General features: G+C 48.0%; 1 protein-coding gene across 1 annotated transcript in view; it reads left to right on the top strand.

The window, feature by feature from the left end:
• Window positions 1–15,000, top strand: part of cacna1ab (calcium channel, voltage-dependent, P/Q type, alpha 1A subunit, b) — a gene marked incomplete at both ends in the record, with an annotated part of 374,254 nt that overhangs the window by 244,006 nt on the left and 115,248 nt on the right. Inside the window, 3 exon segments of the mRNA XM_083635466.1 lie at window positions 1,628–1,784; window positions 7,809–8,365; window positions 10,504–10,811. Of these exon segments, the coding sequence (XP_083491592.1) occupies window positions 1,628–1,784; window positions 7,809–8,365; window positions 10,504–10,811 (1,022 nt within the window).

Below are 15,000 nucleotides of genomic sequence, written 5' to 3'. Positions count from 1 at the left end.
CCTCCCTGTCACACCCTTGTGCCTCTACCCCTCTCTCCTCCCCGTCACACCCTTGTGCCACTACCCCTCTCTCCTCCCTGTCACACCCTTGTCCCTCTACCCCTCTCTCCTCCCTGTCACACCCTTGTGCCTCTACCCCTCTCTCCTCCCTGTCACACCCTTGTGCCACTACCCCTCTCTCCTCCCTGTCACACCCTTGTCCCTCTACCCCTCTCTCCTCCCTGTCACACCCTTGTGCCTCTACCCCTCTCTCCTCCCTGTCACACCCTTGTGCCTCTACCCCTCTCTCCTCCCTGTCACACCCTTGTGCCTCTACCCCTCTCTCCTCCCTGTCACACCCTTGTGCCTCTACCCCTCTCTCCTCCCCGTCACACCCTTGTGCCTCTACCCCTCTCTCCTCCCTGTCACACCCTTGTCCCACTACCCCTCTCTCCTCCCCGTCACACCCTTGTGCCTCTACCCCTCTCTCCTCCCCGTCACACCCTTGTCCCTCTACCCCTCTCTCCTCCCCGTCACACCCTTGTCCCTCTACCCCTCTCTCCTCCCCGTCACACCCTTGTGCCTCTACCCCTCTCTCCTCCCTGTCACACCCTTGTCCCTCTACCCCTCTCTCCTCCCTGTCACACCCTTGTGCCACTACCCCTCTCTCCTCCCTGTCACACCCTTGTCCCTCTACCCCTCTCTCCTCCCCGTCACACCCTTGTGCCTCTACCCCTCTCTCCTCCCCGTCACACCCTTGTGCCTCTACCCCTCTCTCCTCCCTGTCACACCCTTGTGCCACTACCCCTCTCTCCTCCCTGTCACACCCTTGTGCCTCTACCCCTCTCTCCTCCCCGTCACACCCTTGTGCCTCTACCCCTCTCTCCTCCCTGTCACACCCTTGTCCCACTACCCCTCTCTCCTCCCTGTCATACCCTTGTGCCTCTACCCCTCTCTCCTCCCTGTCACACCCTTGTGCCTCTACCCCTCTCTCCTCCCTGTCACACCCTTGTCCCACTACCCCTCTCTCCTCCCCGTCACACCCTTGTGCCTCTACCCCTCTCTCCTCCCTGTCACACCCTTGTCCCACTACCCCTCTCTCCTCCCCGTCACACCCTTGTGCCTCTACCCCTCTCTCCTCCCCGTCACACCCTTGTGCCTCTACCCCTCTCTCCTCCCCGTCACACCCTTGTGCCTTTACCCCTCTCTCCTCCCTGTCACACCCTTGTGCCTCTACCCCTCTCTCCTCCCTGTCACACCCTTGTGCCTCTACCCCTCTCTCCTCCCCGTCACACCCTTGTGCCACTACCCCTCTCTCCTCCCCGTCACACCCTTGTGCCTCTACCCCTCTCTCCTCCCCGTCACACCCTTGTGCCTCTACCCCTCTCTCCTCCCCGTCACACCCTTGTGCCTTTACCCCTCTCTCCTCCCTGTCACACCCTTGTGCCTCTACCCCTCTCTCCTCCCTGTCACACCCTTGTGCCTCTACCCCTCTCTCCTCCCCGTCACACCCTTGTGCCTCTACCCCTCTCTCCTCCCCATCACACCCTTGTGCCTCTACCCCTCTCTCCTCCATGTCACACCCTTGTCCCTCTACCCCTCTCTCCTCCCTGTCACACCCTTGTCCCTCGGTGCCTCCTCATGGCAGTAAGGAGCAGCAGAAGAACCACATTAAGGGCAACAACAAGTCTGTGTGGGAGCAGCGGACCAGCGAGATCCGCCGTCAGAACCTGATGACGAGCCGCGAGGCGCTCTACAACGAGCTGGAGCAGGAGGACTGGAAGGTGGGAGGGGAGGGAGAGGAGGTGAGGAGTTCCCCCCCGCCCGGACACCCGTATACAGATATATATGTCTTCTCCTCATATATATATGGTGGATATGTTGGATATATATATATATATATATATATATATATATATATATATATGCAGTCTTCTCCTCATATATGTTGTCTATGTTGGTGTATTGTGCGTATAGTGATAAGTTATTGTGGTTTAAAGGGACGTTAACCCACGTGTTCACGCGTTTTTCCAGATCACAGAGTTAGAATTGATTGAGGACCTGCTTGACCTGGGTTCCCCAAAGGATTTACTCAAGGGTATATTAGCTACTCTTGGATAAGAAATGACAAAGTTTTCATGTTAAAAACAACATGTTTTTGACTGCAATAGACAGGATTGCATTCACCTCTCAACTGACACGCTGTGCAAAGTGGTTTTCTTCTTATTTGATGAAAATAAATACACTTAGTGGCATCTAAAATAGCCACACATCAATCAAATAGACACCAGTATAAAAAAAAAACAGTTGCTCTTACCCAAGGGTTCCAACAAAATGGTCCTGAACTGGTTTTTAATATTAACATTGTGTCAACTGTTCTCCAAGAGTAGCGGTTTTTGATGCATGCGCCTTGGAAGAGCTGCAAGGTTTTTTATGAGTTTCCCAAAAACTAGTGGAACAGTGTTTACCACAATCCTGCGATTAGTCCATCTTTCCATCGTAAGTGAATGGAGGTGACATGAACTCACTCTGAAGTCTTCTTCAGGAAACCCAAACCCAGTTTAGGTCATGCTACCAAGTTGTTTAAAGTTATGTGGATTAAATGATGTTTCAGGACATGTGACTGTAATGACCTGCAGTGGATCAGGGCATGTGACTATAATGACCTGCAGTGGAGACACAGGGCATGTGACTATAATGACCTGCAGTGGAGACACAGGGCATGTGACTATAATGACCTGCAGTGGATCAGGACATGTGACTGTAATGACCTGCAGTGGATCAGGGCATGTGACTATAATGACCTGCAGTGGAGACACAGGGCATGTGACTATAATGACCTGCAGTGGAGACACAGGGCATGTGACTGTAATGACCTGCAGTGGATCAGGACATGTGACTATAATGACCTGCAGTGGAGACACAGGGCATGTGACTGTAATGACCTGCAGTGGATCAGGACATGTGACTGTAATGACCTGCAGTGGATCAGGACATGTGACTATAATGACCTGCAGTGGAGACACAGGGCATGTGACTGTAATGACCTGCAGTGGATCAGGACATGTGACTGTAATGACCTGCAGTGGAGACACAGGGCATGTGACTGTAATGACCTGCAGTGGATCAGGACATGTGACTATAATGACCTGCAGTGGAGACACAGGGCATGTGACTGTAATGACCTGCAGTGGATCAGGACATGTGACTATAATGACCTGCAGTGGAGACACAGGGCATGTGACTGTAATGACCTGCAGTGGATCAGGACATGTGACTATAATGACCTGCAGTGGATCAGGGCATGTGACTGTAATGACCTGCAGTGGATCAGGGCATGTGACTATAATGACCTGCAGTGGAGACACAGGGCATGTGACTGTAATGACCTGCAGTGGATCAGGGCATGTGACTATAATGACCTGCAGTGGAGACACAGGGCATGTGACTGTAATGACCTGCAGTGGATCAGGACATCTGACTGTAATGACCTGCAGTGGATCAGGACATGTGACTGTAATGACCTGCAGTGGATCAGGACATCTGACTGTAATGACCTGCAGTGGATCAGGACATGTGACTGTAATGACCTGCAGTGGATCAGGACATGTGACTGTAATGACCTGCAGTGGATCAGGACATCTGACTGTAATGACCTGCAGTGGATCAGGGCATGTGACTATAATGACCTGCAGTGGAGACACAGGGCATGTGACTGTAATGACCTGCAGTGGAGACACAGGGCATGTGACTATAATGACCTGCAGTGGATCAGGACATCTGACTGTAATGACCTGCAGTGGATCAGGACATCTGACTGTAATGACCTGCAGTGGATCAGGACATCTGACTGTAATGACCTGCAGTGGAGACACAGGGCATGTGACTGTAATGACCTGCAGTGGATCAGGGCATGTGACTATAATGACCTGCAGTGGAGACACAGGGCATGTGACTGTAATGACCTGCAGTGGATCAGGACATGTGACTATAATGACCTGCAGTGGATCAGGGCATGTGACTGTAATGACCTGCAGTGGAGACACAGGGCATGTGACTATAATGACCTGCAGTGGAGACACAGGGCATGTGACTATAATGACCTGCAGTGGAGACACAGGGCATGTGACTATAATGACCTGCAGTGGAAATACAGGGCATGTGACTATAATGACCTGCAGTGGAAACACAGGGCATGTGACTATAATGACCTGCAGTGGAGACACAGGGCATGTGACTATAATGACCTGCAGTGGAAATACAGGGCATGTGACTATAATGACCTGCAGTGGAGACACAGGGCATGTGACTATAATGACCTGCAGTGGAGACACAGGGCATGTGACTATAATGACCTGCAGTGGAGACACAGGGCATGTGACTATAATGACCTGCAGTGGAGACACAGGGCATGTGACTATAATGACCTGCAGTGGAAATACAGGGCATGTGACTATAATGACCTGCAGTGGAAATACAGGGCATGTGACTGTATTGACCTGCAGTGGAAATACAGGGCATGTAACTATAATGACCTGCAGTGGAAATACAGGGCATGTGACTATAATGACCTGCAGTGGAAATACAGGGCATGTGACTATTATGACCTGCAGTGGAAACACAGGGCATGTGACTGTATTGACCTGCAGTGGAAACACAGGGCATGTGACTATAATGACCTGCAGTGGAAATACAGGGCATGTGACTATTATGACCTGCAGTGGAAATACAGGGCATGTGACTATTATGACCTGCAGTGGAGACACAGGGCATGTGACTGTATTGACCTGCAGTGGAAACACAGGGCATGTGACTATAATGACCTGCAGTGGAAATACAGGGCATGTGACTATAATGACCTGCAGTGGAAATACAGGGCATGTGACTATAATGACCTGCAGTGGAAATACAGGGCATGTGACTATAATGACCTGCAGTGGAAATACAGGGCATGCGACTATAATGACCTGCAGTGGAAATACAGGGCATGTGACTATAATGACCTGCAGTGGAAATACAGGGCATGTGACTATAATGACCTGCAGTGGAAATACAGGGCATGTGACTATTATGACCTGCAGTGGAAACACAGGGCATGTGACTGTATTGACCTGCAGTGGAAACACAGGGCATGTGACTATAATGACCTGCAGTGGAAATACAGGGCATGTGACTATAATGACCTGCAGTGGAAATACAGGGCATGTGACTATAATGACCTGCAGTGGAAATACAGGGCATGTGACTATTATGACCTGCAGTGGAAACACAGGGCATGTGACTGTATTGACCTGCACTGGAGACGCCTCAGGGCATGTGACTGTAATGACCTGTAGTGGAGACGCTTCAGGGCATGTGACTGTAATGACCTGCAGTGGAGACACAAGGGCCTGTTCTGCTTTTGTGTATTCTAGGTCATGCGGCATTTCACAGATGTTTTGATTCCCGGGTGTAATGTCCCTTTAAGCCTATGAAAGAGTGTAATTATTGCTCTAGCCACTGCTATATGGTGGAATGTCCCTTTAAGCCTATGGAAGAGTGTTATTATTCTGCTATATGGGACGACTTGATGCTGCGTGCTTGGGAGCCATGCATTATTAAAGTGGGGCATGCAGAGAAATCCAGAGCTGTTCCCAAAGAAGGCGGCGGAGTCAGAATTGGAGCAGGGCGAAGTGTAGCGCGCTTTAAAAAAAAAGAGAGAGAGTATGCACTTATCAGGAGTCGACTGGATGTGGCTCGGCAAACTGCAGATTCAGAACTTGAGCAGGTGCCATTTTGCGGCGCTGGAAAGATTCGTGACAATTTGGTGGACTGTTTGCCGAACTGTTTATATCTACTGTGGCTCAGGGGAGGAAGGGGGGAGGGGGGGAAGAGAAAGCGCAGCAGAGTTGAGGTTTATTTTGGGGAATGCTGAGACAGAACGGAGGAATACACTGCTATAGGTATAGGAGAAAGGTTAAAGTAGGCTTGGGCAGTGTCAGATGCATCTGAAGCTAACCGCTAACTGCTACCGAAAAACCATGTTCTGCAATGTTGCTCTTTTTGTGTTTGGTGAGTTTTCATGAAACCTACAAGCCAACCAAATAATTGAAAACATGCATGTCAGTGAAAACATTACCACTATTTTCTTCATTACAAGATTCAAGATTTTTATTGTCACTCCGTAGTACAAGTATCACGTGTGAAATTCTTGTGCTGTAGGCTCCGTTACAACATAGTGCAAATAACAGTATAACAGTGCAAAAACAGGGCATATAGATGCAGTAAAACAAGAGAACAACAAGCAATAACAGTAAACTTTTCCTTTTCCTTTCTAGCGTAGACACCTTAAAACATGATTAAACATTCTGTTTGCACAGGTGCAAATGACATAGGCATAATTATCACATGTAATAGTAGCAGCTGCTACATGATTGTTTATTTGTGTGTGTTAAGGAGTCTCGTGGCCTGCGGGAAGAAACTGTCCCTCAGGCGATTTGTTCGTGCTTTTGGGACCCTGTATCTCCTCCCTGAGGGTAACAGGGAGAACAGGCTGTTGTGGGGGTGGTATGTGTCCTTGATGATCTTCAGGGACCACCTGAGGCACTGCTGATTGTACAGTTCCTGCAGTTCTGGTAGCTCACATCCTGAACAAGAACTGTTTGCAGATAGCCTACATGGTTTTTGAGGGAAATGTGCAAATGCTTTTTTTTGTTATTCTTATTATTTTTATTCTTATTATTGTTGTTGTTGTTGTTGTTGTTGTTGTTATTATTATTATTATACTGTCTAATCAAAGTAAGACTGTAACACAAGTCAATATGTGGCCCACGTATTTCAGTCAGTTTTTAGCTAAACCTACAGACTTGGGTATCACTTGTGATTGGGCAGTGTGAGGAGTAAATGTAGCAAATAAAAAAATTCAACAAAGTAAAGATTATCGTTATGGCCGGGACCAAAGAAAACCAGCTGTAGGTGCGATCTGAGACTTAAAGCCTCCAGTGTATTGTGTCATTTTTTATATATTTCATATGTCTCTGTCATGTCCCGACAGTGTTAATTAGCCACACTGTTTTCCGATATTTTTGGACAAGTAACTTAATTTTGTGTCGAAATTCCAAAAGTCAAGTTAGCTGCTAAAACGGAATGATGACGTATACGTACACCAACGCTATAGCGTCGTACGTATGACAATTAGGTTCTGACTGAGAACGAGCTGACATGTTAACTAGCTAGCTAGCTGTTAGCTAAGGCCGCTGCCTGTAACCACGTTTGCCGTGCCCAAAATGCCACTGAGTGACCAAAACATTAACCATTTCAAGTCATGCTCTTTCCAATAAGCACCATCAGTTTTGAAATCTGTTGGCCGGTTGTTGATACGTCGGCAATAACGCAGCTATTCCTTGCCGCTAAGCTACAGGAATACTGTTTCCAGCGTCACTTGCGCTGTTGTCCGGGTTTATCTCCTTGGTTTATAGCACAGAATCAGATGACGTGACATGGAGAATGTTTGAAATATAGAACACCAACTGTTAAACAGGTAGAAAGACTGACTGCAGGGGGGCTTTAATGGTTCATGTCCACCCACTCCGGAACAGATGCGGTACGGCTGCGAACAGACCCACACTCATGTCATCTGTCAGACACATGCGGGATGCGACAAAAATAGAACAGGTGCATATTTTTTCCGTACCGTGCTTATACTGTATATCTATTCACATGGGCGAGAGTCTGTTTCTGGCATTTTTACCAGGTCCGCAACGCAGCCGTACAGCACATTGGGTGTTAGACTCTTTGACGTTTCTAAGAGCACCACCCATCCCCTCTGCTGCCCTGTGCCCCTCGTCCAGGTGTCCTACCCACGGAACTCACGCGGCGACATGAAGACCCACCTGGACCGGCCGCTGGTGGTCAACCCCCAGGACAACCGCAACAACAACACCAACAAGACGCGGCCCGGGGACCTGCCCCTCAACCAGGAGTACCAGCGGCAAGACCTGGGCCACTGCCACCGCGCCGCCCCCCACTACTACTACCACCACCACCAGCAGCAGCAGCAGCAGAGAGCCGGCGGAGAGCCGGGCCAGCCGAGGGAGACCCGCATGGGCCACGGCTTCAGCCTCACCTCCCTGGGCACGCTGGAGGGCGGCGTGGGGGGCCACCGGGGCCACCGGCACAGGAACAGGGAGGGCAGGGAGGCTCGCAGCGTCTCCCCCCAGCACAGCACAGAGAGGGGAGAGGGGGCCAAGGAGCAGAGGAGAGCCAGGCAGCACCGCAGGGCAGCCAGGGAGGGGGAGGAGGGCAGGAGGCACAGGTCCAGGGGCACGGAGGGGGAGGGGGAGAAGGGCGAGGAGGGGGAGGGAAGGAAAACCAGACGGCATCGCCACGGCAACCACCGTAACAGGAAGTGAGTGAAGGACGGGGGGGGGGTTATGTCTGTGTGTGTGTGTGTGTGTGTGTGTGTGTGTGTGTGTGTGTGCGTGCGTGTGTGTGTGCGTGCATGCGTGCGTTTGTGTGTGTGTGTGTGTGTCTAAGAGAACTGAATCGTATCCAAGTGCATCTCAATGAGCTGCTGTTGGCTCCTCGTTATCAGTGTGTGTGTGTGTGTGTGTGTGTGTGTGTGTGTGTGTGTGTGTGTGTGTGATACCACCTGCCAAGCACCAAATGGCAGTAAAATTTTGTTTATGGTGGATGAATCAATCAGAATCACCCGGCACACTTTGCATTTGGAAACGGCTATATGCATGCTTCGGTTATTAGAGACTTTAGACTTTGCCTAGTGTACATTCTGTCTGACCATCAGCCAATGAAACACCGTGCATTCTGTCTGACCATCAGCCAATTAAACCAAAGCAAAACAAGTAAAGTAAACATGTTGTTCCGCACCAGTGATGTAGTTCGACCCTTGAGTCAGACTCAATGATTCCTGGTTTACCACCGAGCCCCCATTCATTGTGATGTCGCCCCCTAGCGGCACAAAGTCAACATTACAGTGTGACGAATGGACGCATAAATATACTAAATGAACCGTCCGAGACCGATCCATAGTCCGTCCTTTGGTGGGGGACAATAATGTCTTTGCATTAAACAGGCTCGTGATTGGTGCCTGGCACAAATCTAGCATCTATTGGCATATTTTGGATGGTAAAAATTATTATTGGCAGTTAAAGATTTTAGGTGAGTTTAGAGTTCTTGGCAGGTGAACCAAACAGTTAATTTGGGACTGTATGTGTGTCTATCTATTTGTGTTGTGATAGAGCAAGCAATATAGTATGTTTATCATATATTTGTATAATATGATATATAATATTTAATATGTACTGTATAATAGTAATTTCTGTCGTTGTTGGTGCTGATGTTGGTCTGCATTCAGACAATGCCAGGGTTTTTCCTGCATAGAGGAATTTTTGGCGCGCCCCAAAGGCCTGATAATTGAGTTCAACCCTGACTGCATACTAGGGGTGGGAATCACCAGATGCCCACGATACGATACTGAAACGATACTTAATTCACGATACGATAGTATTGCGATATTTTCGATATTGCGATATATCGATATTGCGATATATTGAATATTGCGATATTTCGATATATTGCGATTTCTTACTTTTTCAACTGCAAATGATGTCCCCAAAGGAAAACTTTGTCAACATCTGGTTTATATAAGAACAATTTTTCAGTCTGTACATCCGACTTCAACCATTTTATTGCAGCAACATTGTCAAGTAGACAGACCAACAACTTTCATAAAGTCATGTCATAGTTGCATGCACCTGACAAACTGAACTGTTTGTTACATTCTACTTACAGTCCACCTTAACTGGATGTGTGTGTGGACTACTGTACTTATGTAGTTTTTGCAACTTCACTTCACTTACACAAAACATATTGTGCAGCCCATTCAGTAACTGGGGAATTTGTAAATTACTGTTACTGTTAAAATAAAATGAAAATATGCTACCGTTTGTTTACTGCTGGCCTTGGAACTAAAGTTTATAGTAGCCCGGTGGCCTGGCATGGCCTGCAAAAAAAAAAAAAAAAAAAAAAAATTTTTTTTTTGCAATATCGATACTTGGCGTCCAAATATCGATACAATATCGTCAGGCAAAATATCGCGATACTGTGGTGTATCGATTTTTCCCCCCACCCCTACTGCATACATGTACTAACTCACAATCAAGCATTACTTTTCTGTATCATTGGAGAATCTCAAAGTCAAAGTACCACATTCGTACCTTGAAATGGCTTCTTTTCTAAAACGTGTTGAAAACCTGTGAAAACACGTTGCTCCATAAGTTCTGACAGTGACTGATCAGGATAACCCTGACACGAACCCAAAAGTCAACTGTAGGCTACCCACGTGTGTAGTCTCTACCCTAAGGCCCATTCTGAGCCAGGAAAAACCCAGAATATACATTTTGTCATTTTCTTGTCACTTTTCTGAATATACTGCCTCCATCTGGTGATTTTGATCAGGTTCTCCTTCCCCCACCTCCGCTTCCACGTCTTCTCTTTCCCCGCTATCCTCCTATGCGTCTCCATCAGGGATCACCACAGCAGCGGTCCCAGCCTCTCCACCACTCGACCCATCCAGCAGTACAACGAGGACCTGGACAACTTCCGCAACAACAGCAAGCTGGCGGGCGGCGGCGCCCACGAGCACCCTCACGCCCTCCCCCCGGATCCCCTCCCCGACCACGTCAACAACCTGCTGAACCGCCGTGACGTGGACAGCCACGCCCTGCTGCACAGCATGGACAGCTTGATCCTCACCAGCATGGTCAAGTCCGACTACACCACCATAGACATGCCCCCTGTGTACCCCTACCCCTCCACCAACGCAATCCTGCAAGGTGAGTGTGGGGGAGGGGGGCAGTCGGGTAGCCGAGGGTATAAGTTGGTACAGGTAACAAATCTGTGGCTGGGAAACCGGATTAAGGGTGTGTGTGTCATGGTCGCTGCACTAGTGCCTCCTGTGGTCGGTCGCGGCGCTGTTCGACCAGGACAGCAGGGGTACTTGGCCAAATACAATAGAGAGCTCCAGGGATGACGTATTTTTGTAGGCTGAATGCGGAAGTCCCGAACTTCCTGGTTCTTCACTGTTTCTGTCTATGGGATTTTTGAAATGGGTTTTTGGCGCGATGCTTCAAATAATGTCTGTGGGCCACGCAAGTTTAATCAAACGCGAACCAAGGTTCAGCGGGATAATCTTCACACATGAGGACCACTTTCATGAGTTTTGAAGCGTAACTGCGAGCCCTAGAGGTAAAAAGCTCGTGCTAAGCTAATCCAGAACTACACACAGTGTCGCATAGGCGTCCACGCATTGATTGCGAGAGAAAGAATTTCCGCGTTCACTCGTGATGACGTATAATATCTGCGTCGACATTGTAGTCTCATTTAGCCGTTTGCTAGCTAGCCACCCTTTTAACGGCACATAAAAGCTTCAAAACTCATAAAAGTGGTCTTCATGTGTGAAGATGATGTTACTAAACACTGGTTCGCGTTTGATTAAGCCAGCGTTGCCCAGAGAGATTATTAGAAGCATCGTGCCAAAAACCCATTCAAAACTCCCATAGGCAAAAACTGTGAAGAACCAGGGCTGTTAGCATCGATGATTTCCGGACTCGTTCCTGGAGCTCTCTGTTGGGGTGAATCTTGAAGGGGGGGCGGGGGTTGGGGGGGGCAATGCGATTTTTTTTCATGTTTTCAACATTCTATTCTAAATATGTATCTCGCTACAGTCTGGAGAAATACAAACACAATATTTAGAAAAGGACGGCGACCACAGATTTGCATGAACTTATTGCTAACGTACAGGATCCACACACATCCTACAGAAACATGTAAGACACAATGTAGTAACTAAAACAATACGTCCTTTTATACAGTGAGGTCAAGTTTTGAAAAATGGTCACACTACAATGAAATGGCTACTATGGGGACTAACATCAAGGGTTTTTCCCCACGCTATTGTATCTGATCAGCCTGTCGAGTGTTATTTTTCAATAATGACCAGCTCGCTGTTCATTACCCCGCTACACGGCTACTTACAAAATAAATCAATTATTTGACACAAAATACAACAAGAACAATGATTTTATTGATTTAGTGACACACTTGACACACCTGGAAACAGACAGGAAGCATTTAATTGAGCTGCCAGCGCCTTTCTGCAATTAATTCTCGATGGTAAAGACACGCTAGGAACACTCCTCTTCCCAGCATGCACCTGGTGTTTAAGCTAGGAACACTCCTCTTCCCAGCATGCACCTGGTGTTTAAGCTAGGAACACTCCTCTTCCCAGCATGCACCTGGTGTTTAAGCTAGGAACACTCCTCTTCCCAGCATGCACCTGGTGTTTAAGCTAGGAACACTCCTCTTCCCAGCATGCACCTGGTGTTTAAGCTAGCAGCACTCCTCTTACCAGCATGCACCTGGTGTTTAAGCTAGGAACACTCCTCTTCCCAGCATGCACCTGGTGTTTAAGCTAGCAACACTCCTCCTCCCAGCATGCACCTGGTGTTTAAGCTAGGAACACTCCTCTTCCCAGCATGCACCTGGTGTTTAAGCTAGGAACACTCCTCTTCCCAGCATGCACCTGGTGTTTAAGCTAGCAGCACTCCTCTTACCAGCATGCACCTGGTGTTTAAGCTAGGAACACTCCTCTTCCCAGCATGCACCTGGTGTTTAAGCTAGCAGCACTCCTCTTCCCAGCATGCACCTGGTGTTTAAGCTAGGAACACTCCTCTTCAGCACCGCACCTGGGGCCGGTTGCACAAAGTGGTCTTAACTATGCCTGGTCGTAACTCCTACGTCGGTCTTAGTTAAGACCAGTCTTTAGAGTGGATTTATGCCTGTTGCACCAACAGGGCTTACGTCTGGTCTTAACTAGGCCGGTCGTAGCAATGCGCGTCCATGTGAATTGCCAGGGAATGCACCCTGATTGGATGATGTGTGCCTCGCGACCTGCTTGGAGCGCACTGTGCCACTACGCTCTCTCAGCCACTACTGTAAGTGCATCACTACACTACACTCCTCCCACCCTCCCTCGCTCCGGGGGAAAAATGGCGGCGATTGAGCCAGACAGACAGTCTGAATGAAATTGAATGTAACGTTCCCAATTCTATGTATTAACTTCTAAAAAAATTAACGGCAACATTTGGGAAGGCTAAGCCACACAACTAGTTCGTTGTAATCTAACATCATGCTTCAAAAGACGGAGAACTGGCTGTGTTACGACGATGACGGTAAGGACTCAAAAAGGTCTCCGCTGATAAGACACGGAGATCTCTGTTACAGGCAGGCGCTACGCCTCCTCCTGACCAGGCGTAGGAGTTACGCCTGGGCGTAGTGAAAAGAAGGCTTAAGCCGTCTTGGTGCAACCGGCGTAGCTGTTAGGTCGTAAAGTTACGACCAACTTAGCTTAAGACCAGTGTAAGACCAGTTGGTGCAACTGGCCCCTGGGGTTTAAGCTAGCAACACTCCTCCTCCCAGCATGCACCTGGTGTTTAAGCTAGGAACACTCCTCTTCAGCACCGCACCTGGTGTTTAAGCGCTCTCGACGGCTAGTGTTTTTGGCCAGACCACTCTGGGCGCCTCAAGCAGAGAAAAGTTTGCGCTCTGGACATGATTTCCGAAGCACTCTGACCTGAAGAAAACGCTTCCTGTCGACACAGGTCCTAAGACAGATGTGCTACCAGCGTTGCTTGGACATGCTGCTGTAAAACACCAGCCGGTCCAAACAACAACGTAACGTTGCCTTGCCATTTTCTTTAACAGACTGTTGCTAGCTAACTTTTTTCGCCACAGGGTGTCACAAGTGAGCTAGTTAAATTGACTGGACTTCTTTGTGCGCATTGATATGACTGACTGACGTGGGCACTGCGCATGGCACCGGTCTGATTTACCTAGCAGCGGCCTGTTATCAGAATATAACAGACCACTGAATGCAGTGATTGACCAATCAGAATCGAGGATTCAACAAGGCCGTGTGATAAGAGATCACAGTAAACGGCAAGCTACCTGACAGAACAAGCTGTGAATGAGATAGTGTGGTTGAAGACAGCATCTGGTCTGGTCCCGCCCCCACAAAAATACATTGAAACAGTTGACACATTTAAAATGTAAAATTATGCAATGAAAAGTCCCAAAACATTAGCTGGTAAACTAAATTGTGAATGAGCGTCGGTGTCATTGCGTGTGTTTGACACCCGGGCATCAAAAGCTAAGGTAAGGACTTCCCCATCCACTACAATGGTAATTGTGCTGCAGGCTTTAACGTTTTTGGCCAATTAGCACTCACACCTGCCATATATGTGACATCTTTCTTTTCTTTCTTTCTTTCTTTATTGGTTTATTGTGACGGGACAATGCACATTAATGGACATGTTCAGAAATACAGAAGCCTCTATATACAAAAACATGTAAATATGCCGGAGTTAGCTAATGCTAATTTACATCCGTTGTCCCCAATAAATATCAAAACAGTCACTCATTTCATTCATTCAACGCACAGACTGAAATATACATGTAACGTGTCATCGCAAAAGATACCACAGCATTACAGACATCAAAATTACAGCAAAACACAGACAGGATGTACGCAACAAACTGATATACCTGTAGCGTGTCATCGCAAGAGATACCACACATTACAGACATCAAAATTACAGCAAAACACAGACAGGATGTACATGCAGCATGTCAGTGCTAAAAGAAGAATACTACACCTTCCATTCGACAGGTTACAAGATAACAATACATAGAAACAATATGAAGGCTACTCTACTCTCTCTTAAGTGTTACACTTAAGTGGTGAAGTGCCTAGTGCAGGAAGAGAAGAAGATTTGGAAGGCAGCTATTAAGCTAGTGTTCACAAATTTGGTTTGTTTTAAGCCATATTTTGAGCTGGCTTTTGAATGCCGCAAAAGTGGGGCTTTCCCTAATAGCCATAGGAAGTGTGTTCCAGCTAGTGCTGCCATTGATCGACCAGGTGTTTTTTGAGAACGTGGATTTTCTAGCTTGGACTTCGCAGTCCCC

This window comes from Poromitra crassiceps (genome assembly GCF_964638095.1).
Source record: "Poromitra crassiceps genome assembly, chromosome: 4".
Lineage (NCBI taxonomy): Eukaryota > Metazoa > Chordata > Actinopteri > Beryciformes > Melamphaidae > Poromitra > Poromitra crassiceps.
Note: the sequence above shows the minus strand (reverse complement) of the source record. Positions and strands in the feature narration are given on the sequence as shown.